At 33.9% G+C, this 24,864-nt stretch overlaps 2 protein-coding genes across 2 annotated transcripts in view; one reads left to right on the plus strand and one right to left on the minus strand.

Annotated features, from left to right (window-relative positions):
• LOC140039647 (uncharacterized) overlaps positions 1–6,271 on the minus strand; it is a 47,676-nt gene extending 41,405 nt beyond the window's left edge. Inside the window, exons 1-6 of the mRNA XM_072085272.1 lie at positions 6,003–6,271; positions 2,869–3,126; positions 2,241–2,486; positions 1,654–1,902; positions 986–1,240; positions 116–358 (exon numbers count right to left, since the gene is read on the minus strand). Of these exons, the coding sequence (XP_071941373.1) occupies positions 116–358; positions 986–1,240; positions 1,654–1,902; positions 2,241–2,486; positions 2,869–3,126; positions 6,003–6,072 (1,321 nt within the window). The 5' untranslated portion in view covers positions 6,073–6,271. The remainder of the gene's footprint in view (positions 1–115; positions 359–985; positions 1,241–1,653; positions 1,903–2,240; positions 2,487–2,868; positions 3,127–6,002) is intronic.
• Positions 6,272–17,272: 11,001 nt separating this feature from the next.
• LOC140059178 (uncharacterized) overlaps positions 17,273–24,864 on the plus strand; it is a 57,716-nt gene continuing 50,124 nt past the window's right edge. Inside the window, exons 1-4 of the mRNA XM_072105070.1 lie at positions 17,273–17,414; positions 20,873–21,139; positions 22,681–22,929; positions 23,652–23,897. Of these exons, the coding sequence (XP_071961171.1) occupies positions 17,351–17,414; positions 20,873–21,139; positions 22,681–22,929; positions 23,652–23,897 (826 nt within the window). The 5' untranslated portion in view covers positions 17,273–17,350. The remainder of the gene's footprint in view (positions 17,415–20,872; positions 21,140–22,680; positions 22,930–23,651; positions 23,898–24,864) is intronic.

The raw sequence follows: 24,864 nt of genomic DNA on the forward strand, positions 1-24,864 counted from the left end.
GGAAGCAGGAGGTAAGCCTACTAAACACGTTGAATTTGATCTAACCAAAATGTGATTCTGAGAATAAATTAAACTGTGTCAAAAAAAGCACATTCAACAATATATGTGCACTTACCTGAAACATTAATGTCAAATGAACATTCTGCGGTGTTATTGTTGGAATCAGTTGCATTATAGGTGACCTCTGAGCTGCCAATTGGAAACAAACTTGGCGGGTTGGTGCTCCCGTACACAGGCAGTACACCGTCGTTATTGTCAATGGCCGTTGCTTCATTCCAACTAACATTTGCCATATCTGACATTGGGTCTGTCGTAACGTTAATATTGGACGGGCAGGTTATATTCGGCATTTCGTTATCTATACAAAAAGAAGATTTCACTTTATTATATATTTCAGTGTAGACACTATGGCCGGTAAGTTATGTTTGTGGACCGTCAACCAATCAAATCACAGTCTTTGTAGTCATGTGGTTCTGCAGGTGGAAAAAATGACAGTCTCCAGTAAAAGTTTGCTGTTGCTGTAAACAGACAAGTTCAGAATTAAAAGCTCTTTAAACAGAGGGAGGAGGGGGGGGGGGGAGAGATGGAACAGACAGTATGTGACACTAAAAATTACATTAGGTCTAGTGGTAGAGAGCTTGGTGATTAACATGCTTGCCTTCCAATGCCAAGGTACTACGGGGTTCAATTCTGACCTAGTGCCAGGGTTGTAACTCATGACTCTTTCGAACTCCACTCCCTAAGCCTCAAATGAGACTTAGTTTATAAGCACGATAATAGTGGAACTGTTACGCCTTCTTCCAATCCCAAGATACAGGGTTCAACCCTGACATAGTGGAAGGGTTGTAGGCCTAACTAGCTCAACTCCACTTCCTAAGCCTCGAATGAGTTTATAAGCACAATAAATTATAAAATAGTTTATCCATCCTGTAATTGGAGTTGGATGCGTATAAAAAAAAGTATATATATTAAATTACTACTTTACCTTGAACAGTAATGGTAAACACACAACTGGTTCCTTGATCTACTGTATCTAACGCAATATAACGTATAGTAGTTGTACCAATATAGTACGTATCACCACTTGGATCATAAGTCGTGAAAGCCTGCTCTAGTGAAAGTAATTCAATGTTGTCAGTAGCAACTGGTTCAGTAAAGTTGACTGTTGTATAATTTTGACCTTCAAGCGTGTCCCATTCTGTGTCGTTTGGACAAGATGTAAACACAGGTGGTACCGTATCTATATTTTAAAATAGTTTTGCGTTAAAAATATATTAAATAATAAAAGTTAATTCTTATGTTTGTCTTAAAAATTTCTGTAAAATTTAAATACGTAATTTATAGGCTTACAAAGTATACCAATAAAAAGCAACAGTATAGCTAGCTTTCTACAGCTTGGACGTAACGCAACGACGTAAGCACATTGTTGACCAATCACAGCGACAGTTCGGATGATCCCTCCGAGTCGTGGTAACTTTACTTGCGGGTGTGCTTATGTCCTTGCGTTGGCTCAAGTGGGAACCAAACATTGAGTTATTTAAACTGACTTCATTCATTAGGCCCCTTCAGGCGTAGGTTATTTACCGAGTTCTTGGTTCCATGCACATCGCTAACTTTAGTGGATAGAAACGTTAAACTGGTAATCAAGCTTACCTTGGACTACTGTCACGTTGATATAGCAGTAACCCTCATTTCCAGATCCATCGGTAGCTGTGTACGTTACAGTTGTTACACCAATCATAAACGTGTCACCTGGAGAATGTGTTGAGTTTACATCAGGCGCATCACCTGAGTTGTCGGTAAAGATTGGTTCGTCCCAACTCACGACTTTATCGGATTGAGAACCTGGTATGATTTTAAGATCAACCGTTGGACAGTTTGACGTCATAGGAGCTTCTTCATCTGAAAGGATTTATCGATACAACAAAATGTCAGTAAAAACAAATGCTGCTTTATTAAACACTTTTGTGCGTCAAGCAAAACAAATGAAAATTATTGGATACAAATGAGATGAATTTATATCAGAGGTTTAGGCCTATATAACCACAAAAGTATCAAGTCAGTACCAGTACCAGTATCAGTATTCAGAATATGTAAACATTCTCAGTATAAACCCTTTTTGAAAAAAAAAGATCGGTAGATTTTTGACGCATGCTCACAATATTATGTGACCATAATAACGAGTAAAATAGAGAGATTTAAACAAAATAAGAGTAAAAATTCAACCAAAACTATCTTACCGTTTATGGTAACGTCAAATTCACAAAGTGCCTCGTTTCCCGAATCATCCGTAAATGTAATTGTTACACCGACGGTTCCGATGTTAAACAACGAACCGGATGTATGAGTTGTGGTTTCTGAAGGCGTTAATCCATCGTTGTCAGTCGCTGTAGGCCTGTCCCATTCAACAGCACGAGACGGCGTTCCAGTGGTTGTCGTATTTACGAAATTCGATGGACAATCTTCGATATCCGGCAACTGGATATCTATATATTAAAATTGAATTTGTTTTTAATAATTTTACCACCATATTGTCTTTAGTTGTACCTGCATCTTTCACACCTTGACATCCAACTTCCAAAGAATGCGTTTTGAACTTTAACAGCAAAGACGTGTTCATACCGGTACATTGTTTTTCTAAGATCTATGACCACCAGCAATCAGCATCCTATTACTATTGATCATTATTAGTGTCACCATCATAATTATTATTACTATTGGAGTAGGCCACATAAAAAGAGTGATACACAAATTTTGGGATTGAACTTTATTTCACGTTAACATACTTGCGTCTGGTTTCATTGAATGCTATCGATAATTTCAGTAGGCCTAGCAATATGTGCAACATAAACACATTTCAAAACTTACCCATGATATTGACCATAAAAATACACGATCCAACCTCTGTATCTGCATCAGTAGCAACATAACGAACCTCTGTAGTTCCTATTAAAAATACATTTGGAGTTGCCAACGTTGGATTATATATTTCTTGAATAACAAGACCAGACAATTTTGTAGTATCATCAGTTACATTTGGTGCCGTCCACGTGACCGTCGCATTATTGGAGTCAGTATCTGCATTGCGTGTGATATCCGATGGGCAATTTTCCCACACAGGAGGAGCTGAATAAAAAATAAAACATATTTTATTGTAAAAATAAAAATGCTTTACAGATAAGGACCAATGGAGGTCGAATTGTCACGTATGTGGCTAAAAAAAAAAATCAAGAACCACTACCAGTGCATCTCCCGGAAAGATTAGGATAGGCGTTACTCTGGTGCTTTGGTTGGTCTCAGCCTCTGTTTGCGGTGGAATATACAACCTTAAAAGCGAGTAGGTGTATACAAAAATTCCTCTAAATGATGACACAAGATGGAACATTTTTTTTCCAAGGAGGAGGGGTGGGTGGGGGGTGGTATGAACACGATAATTGGACGCCCTCTTGTATTCACTCTAGTGCGCAGCGCTATAATTTCTAAATTCGATTTCTGATAACTATTAATATAAATAGAAAGATAATATCGATAATGTGATTTGCGGACCATTTGTGCTTCATCCGCACGCCATAACACGTTAAGGATTTGTAGTATATTGTTATAATCACAACGGGCACTTTATAAGCCATATACTTTGAAGAAATTCAAAATAAGTGACTCGCTTCGTAATTGTACGACGTCACATCACCACACAAGCGCTTTATATTGACACATACTGTGTAGGCCTATGGTAAAGAATTTGACAGAGAACCGACACCGAAATCAATCTAATCCATGCCTGGCTATAATATATATTTCGAAATTTGTGAAAATCAATTTCAACAAAATAACACATCATATCCGACAATAGATTTTTTGGTTCTAAAAGTAATGGTAGCCAAGAGCAGGAAAGATTCCCGGTGTCAAAATCACACAAGCAAATTTTCCATTAAAGATGTATTGTCCCCCAACATTTTTGTTGAATAATGCCATAAAAATAGTTATTCACTTTTACCAAAAATTGGATAAAAAAAAAAATGTATTTAGCCGAAAAAACTGTAATTTAAAGCAAAATATGGTCAAATTGGCTGCCAGCCAATGGGTTTTTGGTTGAATTTAAGCATTTATTTTGTCATTTTATAACATTAGGCCTATTTGTTTGTGTTTTTTTTTTACGGAAGTGATTAACTTTATTAAAACTACAAAATAACATATTCAAACTCTCATTTAATTAATCTTTATTTTTCATATTTTTGGGGGACAATACATCTTTATTTATAAACTTACTCATAACTTATAGTGGTTTAACATCAATCATATTAACCCTGCTACTGATAAGTGGCGATAGGCCTATAACACCGTACCCAGTGCCGTAACTGCTATGAGCGCTCACTGGCTTATAGGGGCCCCTGAATAGTCGATCCCAGAGGAAAAAACATGGCATTAAACTATGTCGAAAAAGGCTAAAAACGCCCGAGGCCTCCAAAGTTGTAGGGCATCTTGGTTCCTAATCCAGGGGGGGGGGGGGAGGGGGCATCATGCATTTGCATTCTCCACTGACCGTACCTATATTTCACAAGCTGAAAACAGCTCACTCGTTTCCCCGTCTTATTGTGGATCTGCATTCTTATGACTGATATAGGCCTATGCCAGTCATAATTTGAGCCCAAATCACGGTTAGGGTGTCCTTATATTAGATAAACATTGGGAGGATATAAATGTCGTTATAGCGTATATTTTGTATTTTTCAGGGATAAGGAAGGATATTTGACAATAAAGAAGACATACCGCCACTTAACTCTTCTGTAGATAATTTATACGGAGGGTTCATTTGATTCCGACAATGCGTCTTTTGTACATGTTCACAAATAATTGCAATTATTTCGCTATCGTTATAATATTAACAATAATGGAAGGGCGTGTTGTGAAAGGAACACATCGGCTATTTCGTTTTAAGCAGTTCTCTGGGCTAGTACTTAAGCGTAAGCTTAAAATTGTTTATCGTGCACAGATTTATATTGTATTAGGGAACTGATGCAAACTGCAAACTGGCATTCTGTCGCAAATATGCATGAATTTACCATGAAATAAGGGAGATAGAAAAGCTGTTAAATTTACAATATCCATCCTGAAATCTCAATTTATTAAAAGAAATATGCTTGGTTCTAATTTATCAATACAGATTTAGTAACTACTCAGAGAGCACAATATTTAACATGATTATAATCCTCAATTATATTTCTAGTGTATCATTAGGTATCAGGGTAAACTTGTTCTACTGCAGTTACGGCGGTACAGGTCTTGGGCTGAAATAATGTACGATTTCAGTAGAGATTATGCCAAATACAATAACAATACCAACGTACAGTGAAAGATTAAAACACTCTCCTTAAAGCGTTAATTCTTCAGCAGCTTCTCGGTACTGTAGGCTATCTATTTCCAAAATATCATCATAGATTCGGTAATACAACACACATGTGTTTCACATGTATACAGTAGTAAGCTAACCCGTAACATAAGCTTACATGATACAGGCACCACATGTGATATGAATCAGATCCTGTATTACCAAAATAATATTCATATGATACTTCGGAAATAGATAGTATGGAGATACAACACTGGGAATCGGGTGAATTCTTGACTCGATCCTCGTGGTGTCTTGCGGAGGTAGCGGTACGGTGCGACAGGTTCGGCGCGTGAACAACAAGTACACTAAGTATGTATACTAAGTATACTCATGTTATGATAGTTATTATTGATTATTGATAGAAAATGATTTCAGATCATCATGAGAACTTATTTTGCACTTCTTTAAACCTTAGTCCGATGGTTCGGGATATCAAAGCTGCCGTGCCGTACCGTCAATAATATTTCCGCTTCCCGTTATCACTGATTAATTAGTTATTGTACATTTGTAACATAAGGCCTACATTAGTTTACAATTCTGTAATTCTAAATTTAGGCCCTATACACGAAGAATGATTTTTTGACACAATTGAAATTCAAAACTTAAAACTTACCGCCTTTTATACTTTGTATACATATTCCGTAAATTACAATAATTTTAAATAATGAGTTGGATACTGGCATGATGCCGATGTTAATCTTGTAACGTTGTATAACTGATTTAATTCCCAGTAAGAAATTCATATATTATTCACAAAAAATGGAGAAAGCAATGAATCAGGTCTTGATTCCTTCAGTAGTTCTTGTTCAATGGGTGTGAGACCTACTTGGTAAATTCTTTATTAGGCCTGGTAAATTTTCCGCTGTTTAGCACATCATTACACCTCATTGAAAGCATTTATTATACAAATAATCTCTTAGTTCTCATGCCCCACTGACGTAACAGTTCCGAGGCATTGTGGGAACGTGCACGATGAAACACATTGTGATTGGTTGTCTGGAAATAGTTCACTATAAAAAGAATGCGGTGTTATTAAATGAAGTTAGATGTTGCTTTGGTCTTTATCCACGTACATGGGGTCATGGCTATAAGCACATTATAAGTGTTCATGTATTACTATTCATTTTAATTCGTACCAAACTAAAATTAAAGGGGCACAGCCACCCCCCTAAATTTCAAATCATAATGCATGCAAAATGCAGAACATTAGATTAAGTTCAACCGGTTATTCCCCCTTTTTGGATCCTCTAAAATCCTGGATCCGCCACTGTACCCCCACGGTCAATCAGTCCTCTCACGCACCACGATGTTGCAAGAAATACAAAATTTGAAAAACAGAAAACATAAATGCTATTTTCAACTAACACTATTTCTTATGGAACCGTAGTAGAAAATAAAATAATAGATAAAAGAAAAGAATCATTTTTTCTGCATACCCCATCTCTTTAAAAAGAAAAATGGAATCATAGTAAAAAATAAAATAGGCCTAATCGCTACCCCATCTTTTTTAAAGAAAAAAAACCCAGAGAATTTCTAAGTTATCCCAGTGATAATACAAGTGTGCATAGGCTTAATTTCACAAATATACTGCTTTGACATCCTGCTTTGACCCCTTCAGTATTATTTCTGTAAAACGATTTTTGTAAACCTCAACACCTAGTGAAGGACACAAATGACCGACAGGTATATACACTTTTATATACAATACACAATTATATTATTTATCAATATTATTACAATAGAAATTGGATTGATTTTTTGCGCTTGATACAGGATCGATAATATATATAATGACGTCATTGTATCGATTCTCTACTTGTCATATATTATTTTACTGTCATCACGTCTACATATCAGCTCATCGTTCGTATTAATTGTACACTGCTGTCTTTCATGCTTTTGTAGTGTAAAATTTCTTGAATCGTGAGAAATTAGAAATACTAGATGGCACGCTCGCTTCGCTCGCGTACCATCTAGGTCGTGCCCACAGATGGTTCTCGAATACACAGTATTTCCAGCGAGAAAAAAATGGAGATTTCAAATGTACGTACTGCAGGACTATAATACATTGTCGTTTACAGAAACAAATAAATATACACAATGATTTATGTAGTCAACCAAAATTAGCACCCTGGGAATTACTTCCGAGAGAGAAACAAAATGAGTCAAATTTTTTTATTTGGACTCATTTAAACAAACCCAATTTGTGTTTTGTATGTAACATTAAGGGTTGAGGGATGGGGGAAGAAGATAGGTACAAAGAGGAAACATTTTAAAATATATTCTTATCCACTCAGTAACGAAATATTGTTTTTAATGTTTTATAGGCCTATAAATAATATACCACTAAATACAGTAAAACATTTACGATTTAATACGGTACTTTGTTAAAACTCTCACTGTCATAGTCGATTGAAATAGTAAAGTACATGTAACGATACACCACTACGACGTTTATATATTTTTAAATTATTAATTAATACAAACGTTGAGAAGCAACTGTCAGTAATAACGTTTATTTATTTGTATATTATATGTTTATAATCTAACAGTAGGGCCTACCCACACTCACAGTAATAAAGTTTATTTGTATATATTTTTATATTACATCTAACAGTACCAACACTCACAGTAAGAAATTTGCGATTCAAATTGCGATCAAAAGTGGTTAATACCTTTTAACAGTATTGTACAGCATTGCAATACTATTTATGTTTATTCTCCAAGGGGGCCCATAAATCTAAATCTATGCCTCTATGGTTAAACCAAATAATTTGGAATGTTTATTTGTATATTATATGTTTATAATCTAACAGTAGGGCCTACCCACACTCACAGTAATAAAGTGTATTTGTATATATTTTTATATTACATCTAACAGTACCAACACTCACAGTAAGAAATTTGCGATTCAAATTGCGATCAAAAGTGGTTAATACCTTAACAGTATTGTACAGCATTGCAATACTATTTATGTTTATTCTCCAAGGGGGCCCATAAATCTAAATCTATACCTGTATGGTTAAACCAAATAATTTGGAATGTTCCATTCATCACAAATCAATACATTTGTAAAAACGTATATTAAATGTATCAAAATAGTATTTTTTAAAGAAAATCGGCCTGTCTTCAACATTATGATGCTGTACTCGAACTGTTCAACCGGTTTTCAGCTATTAAAAACAATTATCGTAGGAGGAGATAGGAAAATGCGAAGCCTCCTCGCATTTTTGTGGCGGGTATTTTTCAAGATGGACATCCATTAGACAGTGTATACCACGATCGGAAAACACCCCTATTTGGGGCAAATCGTTGAACCTAAATTCGTTTTAATCGTCAATAACTAATTATCTAACTTAATTTAATTAGTAAACAGGGTTACATCAGGTGGTTAAAATCAGTACCGAAAGTACGAACCAACTTTACATACCATCGGGTAAAAATTCTAGAAGTAAGGCGCGATTTACCGAATTTTGCCCTTACGTAAATTTATATATAGATTATGTAACACAAATTTAGCCTGAATGCATTAAACCAAAACATAAATATTATATACTGTATTTCAGTAAAGCTCTGTCTACACTATCAAACTAGTTTTACAAAAAAGTGTGATGTGCCCAAATATGGTAGTACTACATGCCTACATGGTTCTGATATGACATCATCATGTCCATATATGGGCACATCACACTTTTTTTGTCACATAAAGTTTAATAATGCAGACAGAGCTTTAACGTAAGATTCAACAGATAAGATTGAAAATTCAAAACATTTATTCATGCTTTTCACGAGGACCTGCTTTTGAATAGTTTAAAAGTGTCAAAATACAAAGAACAAACACGAAATGGGACAGAGGAGAAAACCATAGACGTGACAAGTATACATTAACATTTATAAGGAAATTATTATATACTTCCTTCTTGGTTAATTCAAAGTATATAAGGAAAAATATATAAATAATTAGTCACACATGTTGCGCGATTGCTCCCAGCAATTTATCAACACAAAGACGTCAAAATAATGGCAAGTTTCTGCCTGATTTACCAATCGTATAATTTAGTTTTTCTTTTATTTAATAACCATGGAGGTATATAAACAGAATCATATGTAAGCGTACCTATTGTAATATGTCTTACTAGCAATGTAACGACTTGATTGGAGACTTATAAATAAGTTCTGTAAGATGGCTGACACTGACTGGCACATGTTGTAATTTCTTAGTGAAATACTTAGTGTTATAATACATTCTCTGAGCACTTATCTATATATCTTTACACAAATAGTGTACTGATTGTATTCAATATTTAACGAGGTTTCATTCAGATGAATACAGTCATAGTATATATAACAGTTAAAACTTTACAGATAAAAACATATAAAAAAATCCCATTGCATAGTACATAAAGAAAGAATACAATACTAGTATCTTTTGAAAGAAGAGGTAGACACATAAATTTAAGTAAAGTATGCAAACGATTTCCTACACTGCGTAGTTTTATACTTAAAAGGAAGGAGGTCTACCAGATTAGTTTATATCAATCATTTAAAGAGCTATTTTTGTTTGGCTTTCATTTTTCTCATTTTAATGTGTGTAGTTGATGTCTGAACTCAGTTGCTATATACAGTAATGTAAGTTCAGTTGATGCAGTAATTCAGCTTCAGATGATGCAGTAATTCACCCTCAGTTGATGCAGTAATTCAACGTAAGTTGATGTAGTAATTTAACTCTAGTCAGCTATTATGTAACTTTGTGTGATTCTGGGGTCTACGATCTTCCTTTCTTTCATTCAGAGAAGATAATTTTATGTTTAAAACGTGTAACAACTAAGTCCACAGCGCCTTGAAAGCGATCATCGGGTCATGGCACTATATACATCTTCATTATCATTTTCTGGTATCATGATTCCCATACCACCCTGATGACATATTAAGCTGATAACTCATATACCGTTATAAATATACTACTTTCAACAAAAAAATACGGACACTATAATAACTAATTACTACATATCTTTATAACTCTAACTAATTATTGAATTCATGATTGATTAGGATGTAGATATAAGGATATAGTACCAAGGGTAGTAAGATTTGGGAGTAAGATAAAAAGGGTTATTGAAAAGAAGGTTGGAGTAAAATGTTAGCATAGGCCTACATTACTTTATTTTTTATTTTATTTTATGTCTTTAGGCACTGTGGCCAAGGATTACCAATAGTGAATTAATCACTGTCCTATCAGATAGGTGGTAATCCCCCTGATACATGGGCTATTGTGTGAACCAGTTCACCGGGGTAACCCCCTACTCTTTTTCGAATAATGAACTGGGTTCTTTAAAGTACACACAGGTTATAACTGTGTACACTGGACCTACGGTTTATAGTCCTTATCCGAGAAGACTTGTTCCACCACCAGAACAAGGAGCGAGTCGGCCTCGAACCCTTGCCGATGTTGTTGTTGGCTCTTTAGGTACGATAAACGGCGCCCCTGCCTTATAGTGTAGGCCACTATGTAATTTCGTGTCATTTTTTTGTTAAAAGCAAAATTCCAGCTGATTTAGTGTCTTTAGGATGTAAAGTAATGAAAAAAATATGTTGCCATTTTTTTTAAAAAGCTTAAGGGTGTCAAATCCAAGATGGCCGCCAATACGTAAAATATCCAATAAATGTACCATATTGGACAAAGTAACACCCATTATGAATAATATTTTAAGTTCATATGGGTTCTCTGCTATATAAGAATTATTATAAACCTATATTCATTAGTATTCTGACATTTTGAATTTCAAAATGGCCGCCATTTTTTAAAAATGGATCAAATTTCTTATTAAAACATGTACAAGTTATGACGTTGATTGAAATCACATACAATGATAGGCCTATGACAACAACATTGGTGATTAACACAAAATGGCGGCCATTTTGAATTTTAAAATGGCCGCCATTTTTTTTAAATGGGTTAAATTTCTTATTAAAACTTGTATAAGTTAAATAAAATGAGATTGAAATATACAAAATGATATGCTTATGACAACAACATGGTGATTAACACAAAATGTTGACCATCGGGATGTCTACAGTACTGACTGTACACTTCTTCATATTAAAACATCTCATAAACTTCTTCAGTTAAATGACAACTAACTCTGCCAAAGTCCTTCAATGAAATATTTCTAATCTTGAATGCGATACAGTAAGTTGACCTTCCTTCGTTCTCTACTACTGTATCCATCGAACTTCTACAGACTGATCTGCGTTCCCAGCAACCTTGTTCAGAAACAAATTGGCAAAATAACTGAAATACCTCATTTCACCGGCAAATAATCTCTATAGGAGTCTTCTTTTACTTTGATAAGTTTGTCACCTGTATTCACCGTCATATATAATTTTTGCCAATATTCGTCTTTTTCTTAGGATCCCATATAGACAGTTTTCCTTCTACAAGATTTTTACCAATGCCTCAAACATTTTCTGTCCAATTTCATCATGCCATGGCCAACAAACACCTTTGTGCGAATTGCAGCATTCTTCATTAATCGGGATATCATCTCTCTTTAAATGTTAACTAGATTTGCCAGCTCTGATTAAATCATTAATTTGTGTTATTCCAATGATACCACGCTCAATGACCCTGATCAATTGATGTAAATCCAGCAAGTCCCACACATACATGTCCTCTCATATACATATATAGGGATATAGTTTAACCACATCATTTAGATTTCGTCGACTCTCTGTATTCAAGTTAATATCTTTATGATCAGCCTCTTTCAAACAAAATGATACTTAACTTAGAATCTCTTTCTCTGTCTGCATTTGTAGAAGCAAGTTGTAGACAGAAAGCAGAATTAGTGTGCTTTTGTCCTTTAGAGATGTTTTCCATTTAAGATATTTGTGTCACTGGTTGTATAAGTAATACAAGTTCACAAAAGCACTTGCCTCAACACTATTTTCACAATGCTATATGTCCAAAAGCCATATAGTTCACCGGGTCGACATAATAATTGCTTTTTGATGTCATCTCTGTCCACCTCCACTCATCTCGGGCAAGAGTCATCACCAGGCATTCTTGTCATTCCCTAGTACATGAGTTTTTATACCACAACCATGTGCACTCATCAAACCAGTGTATAATGCTGGTCTGTCTGTAGGGGGTACATATCTAATGAAATTGGTTGAGATTGTAGAAGATGAGAAGTAGGAGTTCATTCATTTACAAGGTTATTTATAGGCAGAGCTGTATCTGTATTTCCTTCAAGCTTCTGCCAAAAGTTGACAGGTTGAAAACTTACCAACCATACTGGTGACTATGGCCCTGAAGGTTCAGACATTGAATTACATAGCAATAACGCATTTATTATTTACCATTATACAGGATTTCACAATAAGGTATAAATGTGTACCGCAAAATGTAAAACAGTTTTCACTATTACGATATTGTTCCATATTTCTATCTTAGGAATATATTAGATATATAAGAGTTTTAAAACAAAATTTCTGATTCATCGGTAGATTTTCAACTCAATTTCAATTGTACGCGGTCAAAGTAATTTCTGGGTTCACGATGAGTTTACAGGTTCACCTTGCAACTACCTGGTTTCAGTTAAGTTGGTCATTAGTGGCTATAGCTATTTTAGTTTTTTGTTTATTTTCGGATCGGACCGCGCGTGTGAAGGTACAGTAGTTAAAAAATAAATCCCGATAGCCGAGTTTTATTGAGTAAGCTGGCAGGAATAACTGTAGGCTATCTGTGTCCCATTAGGGCCCATATTGCAAGCCGTCTAAAACACCTTCCTTCTTGGGCCGAAACGGCCTACACTGTCGCGGAAGTTAGTTTCAAAAGATGTTTAAATTAAATAATGTATTATGATGGTATTTATTTGAATAAACGCCTCCCCAATAAAACATCACTTTGAATAATAATCGCCTACACCCACCTACCCAACTATCTAATGAACGCCCATCCACATTAATTATACACACAATATTATATATACTATTTATAATAGAATTCATTACACTGTTAACTATAATTTACCAAGCATTTGTTATAATTTTTTACCACTTTTCATATCTATTAGAGGATTTTATTTGATTATAAATGTTACGATATTATTAAAACTAAAAAATCCCTCGAATAAGCATCTCCCTCAAATGAACTCTGCCTCCCCACCTCCGCCCTATAAAACAATAAACACTATACTTTAAAATGTTATTAATCATCTAAGACACTGTGAAACAGAGTAGGTTTAGTTTTTCGAATGTCAAGCATTTTCAATAATGGTAACCGACAGAAAACGTACAAGGAGAACGTCCTTCTAAAACCTTTTTACCCGAGTCATTATCATTCCGAGAACCTTCGTTTACACTTCCTAGAGGGGAGCGAGCAAACTAGAAGTCTAACCCTCTAGTTAGACGTAATTGTTGTTGAATATTTGATATAAATTGTTAAGTTGTTCCATACTTTTGCAACTCCAACTTTGAACGATTATTTAATTTAATAGTCATAGTGGGGTATTATATATCTGTTATATAGAGGACATTGACAACTTTCGCCTTATATTTACAATTTACAATCCTGTGAGAAGTGACAATTTTAGAAAATTGTGTACAAACAACAATTTATGCACACATATTTAAAAAAAAATTATTTAAAGAATTTAATTTTTAGTGGCAGCCATTTTGAAATCCAAGATAGCCGACAGATTATCGCTTTACATAGTTAGGATTGTATAATGGGTACAGTAATACCATCAAAACGGACTTGTTCCACATTCATAATTTGTATTATTGGTGATATTCTGATTTTTAATAGGGTTATTTGAATGTTGGCGGCCATCATGAATTTGGTCCTTTAAATGTCTTTTGAAAAAATGGCAACATATTTTTTTTCATTCCTTATATTATCAAGATATGAAATAAAGTCAAAGTTTGCTTTTAACAAAAAATATACACGACATTCATATAAACGACATACCAGCCTACACTATTAACCGCTCGGCCATATGACTCGCTCAAAACATTATAAAACGCAGCTGACAGCCGAAATCAGGGCTGTTGCAGGGTATAGCATTAAAACAGTCTTTTGAAAACATAACAATGAATGTATACCAGTACAAAAGGTATTTTGTAGTGTTCTTGTTCAAAATGGTTGAATTACATGAAATTAAATTGTCTTTTGTTAGAATAATACTTGCTCGATTAGCTTTTCATAAAAGAAACATACTGCCGACAAAATAACTCTTTGTAGTGCGTGTGTTTGTAGATGATAGGCCTACCTTAGACCTAATATATTATGATAATTCAAGCTTGCATGACGTATTATTTTGTGACGTAACATGGTGACGCGTGTGTTCAAACTGTGATAATAATAGCTATAAATTATACGCGCGGCGCGTCTCACGTGTTTGTATTTTTTCATATCTAAACCTCTGTCTACACTATCAAACTTTATGTGATGTGCCCAAATATGGTAATGATATGCTTAAATATGGTAGTGATATTACATCATCATGTCCATATATGCACATCACATTTTTTTTTACATAAAGTTTGATAGTGTTTATTTGAATATAATGTTACCATTATTAGGCCTACACCCAACAAAATAAACGCTTTCACCTCACTCACCACGATTTTTTTTTCGTGATATCGCTGACCCTTTGACATTGCAAACTCAAAAGTGTGATGTGCCCATATAAATAAAGAAGACAGGGTAATAATAATAATAGTTTGATGTGCCCAAATATGGTAATGATGTGCCTAAATATGGTAGTGATATGCCCAAATATGGTAGTGATATGACATCATCATGTCCATGTATGGGCACATTAGATCACATAATGTTTGATGGTGTAGACAGAGCTTCAGATTATAAACATGTTAGAGTAATAAAGAGTTCCTAATGTTTGCTTTAAAGGTCAGGTACGGGAAAACAATTCTATTGATCATACATTCCAATAATTATCGATCTATAGTTTCCCCTATGTTTCATAATTTTGTGGAATTTATTTGTGTTACACGAGCTTGTTGAAAATAAACACTTTCTTATCAGTGGGTGGGGGGGGGGGGGGAGGGATAGCTCAAATTACACAGTAAAATCTCTATTCTTTTGTACACACATTTTGTAAATAGAGAGGCATTTTAAAAAGCTATGAAAAATAAACGGTGTAGTAAAAAATGTTATCAGATGACTAAATATAGGTAATATAACTTGAATTTTACATTTCGGGTATTTTTATTCAACTTCAGATTATTATTTTCATGCTATAGCAAAAATTATCCACCGTATATCTACAATCCTTTTTCACCTTCTAGGGAGTCACCAGACATGTTATTAAATTAGGTTAAACTACCTAACTACTGAAAAAAATGTTGTATTTGACCATATTTAGAGAAATTCATGTTTTTTCGTCTTGATTTCTGTAACAAGTATTTGATTTATGTACAATTAACCAGATATTATATTTAAAATGCATGCCTGTACCTGAGCTTTAAACCTGTATACATTGTATTACTGTAGCCTCTGGGATTATCTTATTGAGGTAACTGACAATGCTATCTGCGTTGTGAAAATAATTAGAGAGGGCGATACCACGTGCATAGATACATCTCTACATTATCCTCTTGTTGTACATACTAACAATTAAATTAATAAAACAATCTTCGACATTGATATTCTTGATATTATTAACATTTTGATATAGCCGATTATTATTTTATATTATAAGGTGAATATAGGCAAGTTTGTTTATTTGCAACAATCCGAAGCTCTGTGATGTGATGTGATGAATGTAATGTGCCCATATATGGACATGATGTCATATCGGTGGTATTGATTGTGTTTTAGATTAAGCTGATGTTTATGTTATTTCAGCGCTTAGAGTTTTTTTCTGTCATTTTGAAGCGCTTTATAAATTTAATTTATTATTATTATTATTATTATTATTTATATTATCACTACCCTATTTGGGTATATCACACTTTTTTTTGTCAAACTAGTTTGACAGTGTAGACAGAGCTTAAGACTGATGATCATAAATTGAGTAGAAATTTACTTTAGTCATAAGGAACCATTAAACAGAATTCAAAGACAAAAAAAAAATACATGGTGTGGGTTATGTATAGCGATTATAATTGATATTATATATTTCTTAATTCATTATTTGATTTTATAGTAAATTTTATTATTTTGATTCTGATATTCATAATTCAATGTTTATGATGATTGCTTGTTGTTGTTTGTTGCAATGTATTTTAATTTTTATTAAAGAGGGCTCCTGAATATCAGTTAACACACTGGGCTAAACTGGAAGGGTTACGGTACCCTCTTTAAAGATGGTTGAAATAATAACACAAATAATGTTAGCCTTTAGTATCATAAAAAAAACACGTTTAAAGTGATTGCAGTATTATAGAGCATTTTGTAGCGTCGACCTTTTTTTCGTATGCGTGTTATTACTGTGCTTAAAGTCGGACAAGATGACGGAAAATTTTTTATCAAAACAATGTTTACGTCCTGTTCGAACATCACGATACGGAAAGTGACTACACGGCGCTTGAAACGGTCATTACGAATAGTGCGCGATTAAGAGATGGTCAATTACGGACCACGTCTAATTGAACCTAGCTTGGATATGTATATACATAATTTATAACAATCACGTTCTTTAGAATAAAGGTAAATAATCTCCATCAACGCATCCCATTTAATAAAACTGTTTAAAAATACAATTGTTTGGTATTTAATTAGTCCTTGGATAAATCCACCATTAGAATGGTTACAATGCTATGCCATGAAGTGTAACTGGGTTGCTCCTTGATGAATAATTAAAAAATAATATACCTTGACATATCTGTTGGTTATTCTGTCATTGGTAGGCGATTCTGTAAGAACGAACAATTTAAGAAGCTTCATTATTGGCCCAATGAAGATTTAAGACCGTGTGTTAGCCAACAAACAACATGTTACAATGGAGGAGAATAATACTGATATTGTCAATTTGTCACGTCTCAAACGTTTATGGGGGTAAGTGTATTATTTCAATTTAATTAGCTCCATATTCTTAGCTGTCAAACCTATATTATATTGAACTTTTCTCTTTTTAATGTATTGATCATAAGCCGACAGTACATGCTATCCGATTTTGTTAGATTTGTGTTTATGGAGAGTAACACATTATTACAATTACAATTGGGATACAGTATACGGTATATATTATAGCTCTGCTAACTTTTCTGGCTGTTTTACTTTATCGTTTTGATTTAGATTTCGCTTTTTTTTTGTATCTCCATTGAGATCCAGCTACTGATACCCACAGCATTGTCATTTTTTTCAGTAATTTGCCTTTGGATATATATCGCTTTCCGAATTCGAATAAAAATTAAGAATTCTGTCGTCATGGAGGAAATACATATTCTTTATAGAAGAGAAAGTTTCTTTATATAGGCCTAACTCGGGTTTCGTTAACAGATAATTGTATTTGAAGGTGTATTAAGTGAGGGACAAGCATGCTTATTGTTGCCAATGAAACCACGCACGAAGAGACAGACACGCGCGTGTGAAAGGCGATCTACACCGGGTGGTACACTACTTATCAGAATTTCAACGCACGCGTAAAAAATGTCTCTTATGGTGGTTTCTTTCCCTTATTATCTAGTCCTATATTGAAAAATGAAAAAAAAAAACACTCCAAAGAGTCCGGCGGTGGAATTCAGTATTATATGGCGAGTCATATGGCCGAGTGGTTAAGGCAGGGACGCCGTTTACCGTACCTAAAGAGCCAACAACATCGGCAAGGGTTCGAGGCCGACTCGCTCCTAGTTCTTGTGGTGGAACAAGTCTTCTCGGATAAGGACTATAAACCGTAGGTCCAGTGTACACAGTTATAACCTGTGTGTACTTTAAAGAACCCAGTTCATTATTCGAAAAAGAGTAGGGGGTTACCCCGGTGAACTGGTTCACACAATAGCCCCTGTATCAGGGGGATTACCACCTATGTGATAGGACAGTGATTAATTCACTATTGGTAATCCTTGGCCACATTGCCTAAAGACATAAAATAAAAAAAATAAATAAATATATGCAAACATATAGATATTGCTACGTACATTTAAAGACTCTATTCTGCGTTATGTGGAAACTCCCTACTCGTTTCTTATCATCGTTTATATTCTTAGTGTATTTTGCCACTCACATTATGTATTATAAAACAACTATTCTGTTTTGTATTCCTTGAATGGAGAAAATATTTCCATTCAACTCCTACATAATTATTATTTATATAAAAGTACGATTACAGTTAGAAACGCTTAAAACCAAATGTAAGTTTAGTACGGCTTTCCAAAAAACAAAACAATTAAATTTCGAGTTTTTCGAAATAAATATAGGCCTATCTGTTTCATATGTTTTAAAATACTCCCAACATAAATATTGTATTCTATATTGCTATGCATCAATGCACTCTCTATTCTCTGTTTATAATACCTAATCATATCAAAATGAATATTATAAAATGAGCTACCACTACCTAACACAACAGTACAAGGACATTTCAAAATTACCCTAGAGTAATAATACAATAATAAAATCAATAGCATTGCAATCAGCGTTATTATGGGTTGAAAAAAAGGTAGGTACTTGCATGACAATAATGTCTTAAGTCTGTTATATCACTCTCATTACGTTTATTGTGCATTTTCATACATTAACACTCCATTATTATGAAGGAATACAAGCATAATTTGGAAAAAAAATGCAAATACAAATTAGCAGCAGGGGCGGATTCCGGCCTCAGGGTCGGATATTTCTTAAAGTTCTTAAAACATCTAGTCCTAATTGCGGTCATTTTGATACCATGGGTTTCTGGATGCGTGCAGCAGAAAACAATTGAGTAAAGCTTTGTCTACACTATCAAACTGTATGTGAAAAACTGTGATGTGCTCATATATGGGCATGATGATGTCATATCACTATCATTTCCATATTTGACACATCGCATTTTATTGTCACATAAAGTTTGATAGTGTAGACCGAGATTAACGAACAAACGCACAAATATATTATACGTGTCTTAACCGTTGTACTCACAATATTTTAAACTACATTTGAAAACCGTTCCGGGGGTAAGGTGTGGGTGTGGTGGGGGTGATGGTAGGCCTATCTTTAATTATTAACAGGCATGAAAATAGACGAAAGTTTAAACAAATTAATGAGTATTCACTTTTTGCGATACATAATTTTCAATATTGTTCACAATTTGAATTAGGTTACCTATAAAAGTCAGTAATAATATTGTGCGTTACTCTTAATTAAAAATTAAATCGTCTACTTTTAAGTGGCGGCAAGAGTTAATCTTTTAGTCGTTTTATCAATTCTTGAACTTCCTAACAATCAAATGAATTATTTTCGGTCTTTGCGTACCTTTGTTATTCCAAGGTTTCTGACAGTGTTGAAATACTACGATACCTAGTGACCCTTACGTGACTATAAAGCGTAGAGCAAATGCCATGAGAGCTCATCCGTGAACATTTCATTAATAACTAACTACACCAGAAACTATTTTTTGGCTAGCATGTTTAAATATGCAGTACCGGTACTGTAAATGTGGTAAGCAGCATTACAATTAAAATTCAATAGTTAATGAGTTAAATTATTATAACCCCCCGCCATCTCCAAAAAAAAGTGAAATAGGTATAATTCATCATTTCTATTTAAGCATATCACTACCATATTTGGGCACATCACACTTTTGTTAAACAAGTTTGATAGTGTAGACAGAGCTTAAAGATGTATTTCCATCTAAAAAATGTTTTTGTTGTTGTTGTTGTTGAATAAGCCAGTTGAATGTCACATAATTCACTTTGATCAAAAACTAGATGGAAATAAATGTATTTACCTAAAAACTATAATTTAAAGCAAAAGAATAATCAAATTGGCTGCCAGCCAATGGGATTTTGGTTGAATTTAACCATTTATTTTGTCAAGTGAAAACCTTATTTTACCCGTTTTTTTTTTCTCTACGAAATTGATTAAGTTTATTAAAACTATAAAATGGCCTATTCAAAGTCTAATTTAATTATTTTTCATTTGGGGGACCGGGACAATACATCTTTAAGGATTAGTTTTTTTGTGGATATTATAGGCCTAGGCTTGAAAGTTTGTAAATTATAAGCACAAAAAAGCAGACTAAGTTTTAAACAAATAAATAACTATAACATTTGGTGCAATAAGATCTCACAATTGTCTATAGTTTTTTAATAGTATTTTTATATGGTTTTTGTTATTGCTTACTAATTGTATTGATTTTCCTTGTGTGTGCTGCCCATAATGCTTTAATGTTTTATATGTTTAGTAATGTACAATACAATGCTTTCGGGTACTGGTACTGGTTCAGGTAACCATCTTCCTAGCCACTTAGTAGTCATTGACATTAATTTGGCATATTGATAAAATCCTAGAAATAATCAAAACAATTTCTTTTATAGATACACCGGTATGGACTAATTGTCCAGCAGACATAAACATTAATACTGATGATGGAATGTCCACGGGCACAGCCAATTGGACGGAGCCTACGGTTACCGATGAAACACCAACCGACCAACTTGTCATAGTTATACTGTACGATTCAATGCCGTCATCTGTAATGATATCTAGTTTTGATATAGGAACAACCAATGTAAGGTATCACGCAACTGATGACGAGAATCCACCACTGACCGGAGTTTGTGAATTCACCATTACGGTAACAGGTATGAGACAAACAACACCGGGTGTTTGGTTGTAATATTGCTCGGCGACCAAATCGATAAACGACGAGTTCGGGTGTATTTTATTTTAAATTTAAATGACATGAAAATAACCAATATTTTATAACACCTAAATGAATTCCTTTCAATTGTGGCGTGCAATAATACGCACTATTGAACGGGCGTTCAATACAGTAGTACTTTTTCTTTTTTTTAAACCAATATTAAAGTTGACGTGCGACGTAAACAAGGCCATATACATGGTTGCAGTCGCGTGCGCAAATTGAGTTAGTGTCGACCGACCGACCAACCAACCGACCAACAGAGTGAGCTATATTTCATTTCATTTCATTATTTATTTGGTCTATTTGAGTATATACATAACAAAAAAAACCCGAAAAACGCAACCGTATCAATGTTAATGCGAGTCAAAGCTTATGTATTTTAGTGCATATTATTTTAAAATCGTCTTTATATTTTCTATGTAATATTTTCTGATGACATATATTGGGATTGCAAAATGCCAGTGTATAATAGAAGCATTGAGAAGCATTCACAAAAATACGTAAATCGTTATCCAGTTCAGTGGTTAATGACGACAATGTGGAATTCTTCTCGTCGTACCGTAACTTATTTATCTATGGGTGTGCCAATTGTTACTGTACACAGTTCACTGAACCGGGTAATACTTATTCAATGGTACTTCCAACCCACAGAAACTGTGTATATCAAAACAATTGAATTAGACATGTATTTAAAAAGAGTAGCGAGTATTAAAATGAAGGTTTACTATTATTGGGCATAACAAGTTAACTCCCAAAATGCTATCACTGACGTCAAAAGAGGAAGTGGCTCTACACATGGAATATTATTACTCCATGCTTTACCTCAATCCATTTTATTATATCAATGTTATTTATTCATGTATACCACCAGTCGATTCACAGAACATTAGCCATGAGACAGAATTAATTAAACAATTGATAGACATTCTTATCTTCTTCCATTGTTCAATTATCATTAATTGGATAGATGGCTGATCTTTGATGATGATAGTAATGATGATAATATTCATGATGATAATATTATAGATGATGATAATATAGATGATGATGATGATGTATGACGATGATGATGTATGATGTATGATGATGGTGATGTATGATGATGATAACGATAAAGAATATGATGATAATGATGATGATGTATGATGATGATGATGTATGATGATGATGATGATGATGATGATGGTGATAATGACAATGATGTATGATAACGATAACGATGATGATGATGTATGATGATGGCGATGACGATGGTGGCGATGACGATGTATGATGATGATGATGTGTGATGATAATGATGTATGATGATAAGTGATGACGACGACGATGATGATGAAGATGAAGATAATGATGATGATAATGATGATGGTGCTGATAATAATGATGATGATGACGACGACGAAGAACACAATGATGTTCATAAATGTGGTGGTTTACTACAAAGGAAAACAAATGTATTGACAATTTATTTTATTCTAGACAATGAAGCACCTGTAATTATGAATTGTCCCATGACTGAAATAATGGAACTAACAGCCGAGGGTGAAAATGACATGGTAGTGACATGGACAGCGACATCTGCTACAGACAACTCTGGTACGATACCATCTGAGACGGCAACTCACGAACCAGGAGATATGTTTGAAATTGGAACTACTGAAGTTGTTATAACTTACACCGACAGTGCTTCAAATGTCGCTGAGTGTGCTTTTAATGTCACCGTTCAAGGTAAACAAACGCCCAGCCTGGCATATTAAAGCTTGCTTCCCATTAGGACGCAACGCAAGGACATGAGCCGCAACCCATGCGAATTTACCAATCAAAGCGATGGATTATTCGAACTGTCGTTTGTGATTGGTCAATTCGCTTGCGTTGCGCTTACGGAGCTTTCGCTTTGCGGATGCACGCTTCACTGAGTTTGGTTTGGCAATATCATGGCGTCAGACCTAATTTTGTCGAGTTCAGTCAGTGAACGACGATGAATTTGGAAAAAATGGCTTAATGCATAATTTATAAAAGTAAAAAGCAAATCAAAAGTTACATAACAACATAATATATAAAATACAATATTATAAATCCTTACAGTGTGATTAAATTAATGAACTGTTTAATATAAATTCCTTTCCTAACAGCAACTCAAGAGAGAAATTTCTCTAAGACCATCGGATAGTTAGTCCCCAAACGATTAAAGTTACAATTGGAGTCTTTCCAATTGTTGATGCCAAACAAATAAATAAATAAAATTTTTTTTTTAAATACGGACAAAATAAAAAGAAAAAAATTATCCCAAGATCCAAACATTTTTCAGCAATGCAATTCGAAAACAAAATATAATAAATCAGTGCCGTTTACGAAATTATTAAAAATAAGTTTCAGGTCAAAATAACATTAAAAAAGTCAATTTATTATGTGAATACAAGATTGATACAGTCTTATTTTAAAATATACAGATGAAGAAAGTCCACAAACATCTAACTGTCCAGAAAGCATGACTGAAATAATTAGCGATGCTGAATCAACGGCTACAAGTATTTGGAGTGAACCAATTTTTACTGACAACGACGATGTTGTTAATGTTGATAGTACGCACAGTTCAGGCCAAACGTTTAATATTGGTAGCACAGAGGTATTGTATACAGCGACTGATCCGTCTGGAAATAACGGAACATGCTCATTCAATATTACCGTTTTACAAGGTATGACTAAAGCTCTGTCTACACTATCAAACTAGTTTGACAAAAAAAGTGTGATGTGCCCAAATATGGTAGCGATATGACATCATCATGTCCATATATGGGTACATCACATTTTAGTTGTCACATAAAGTTTGATAAATAAAGTATAGACAGAGCTTTAGTTCACATTTAATAGATACACATTTTGCCTTTTATTGATAGATATTAAACACTTTCTTTCCACTCTTTCCATTCTCGATTCGCACGAATATTGGGCCGCCTAGTGAATACAACTGGCTTTAATGTTTCATATTTTTATAAAGGTTAAGAATTTAAATTCAATTCAATTTAACTTTTTTTTAACCAAGATCAACTCATGGTTTGACAACAATGTTTTAACAATATACGTAGCCTACAGTATAATTAAACAAAAACAATAAACACTTTTTATTATGTTTAACTACCTGAATATTGAGTTTTAAATAATAATAATTATAGATTTCTATTGTTATGTATGTTAATTGTAATATTTTTAAACTCTATTTTTTTTGTCTTCTTTATTTTTTGTTAGTAGTTTTTTTTATTTGTTATTCTTTTTTTGTGAGAACAATGATTGTAATAACTATTGTAATGTTCAACAACAGTGTGATTATGCTTGTTCCTGACATAACTAAGCTATGTTATGCAGTAAATCACTATTATTACTGCATACCCAAACAAATCAGAAACAATATCGAATAGTTTAATTGATAAGAGTAAGAGATAAATTAAAAAAAAAATGAAAGCACTCAGAAACTGAGTGAAGTAATTGGTAAAATATTGTCACAGAGGGCGCATGTTGATTTTTCGGCCCAAGTATACACATTTTTCTCTTTTTTTATTTGTATTTGTGAAGTTATTAATGAACCGATAATCTTGAATTTTTTCGGTATGTTTTATACCTACTTACACCTAAATATTCAGAATGATTACTTGAACATTGTAGGCG

The sequence above is a fragment of the Antedon mediterranea genome, chromosome 1 (genome assembly GCF_964355755.1).
Source record: "Antedon mediterranea chromosome 1, ecAntMedi1.1, whole genome shotgun sequence".
Lineage (NCBI taxonomy): Eukaryota > Metazoa > Echinodermata > Crinoidea > Comatulida > Antedonidae > Antedon > Antedon mediterranea.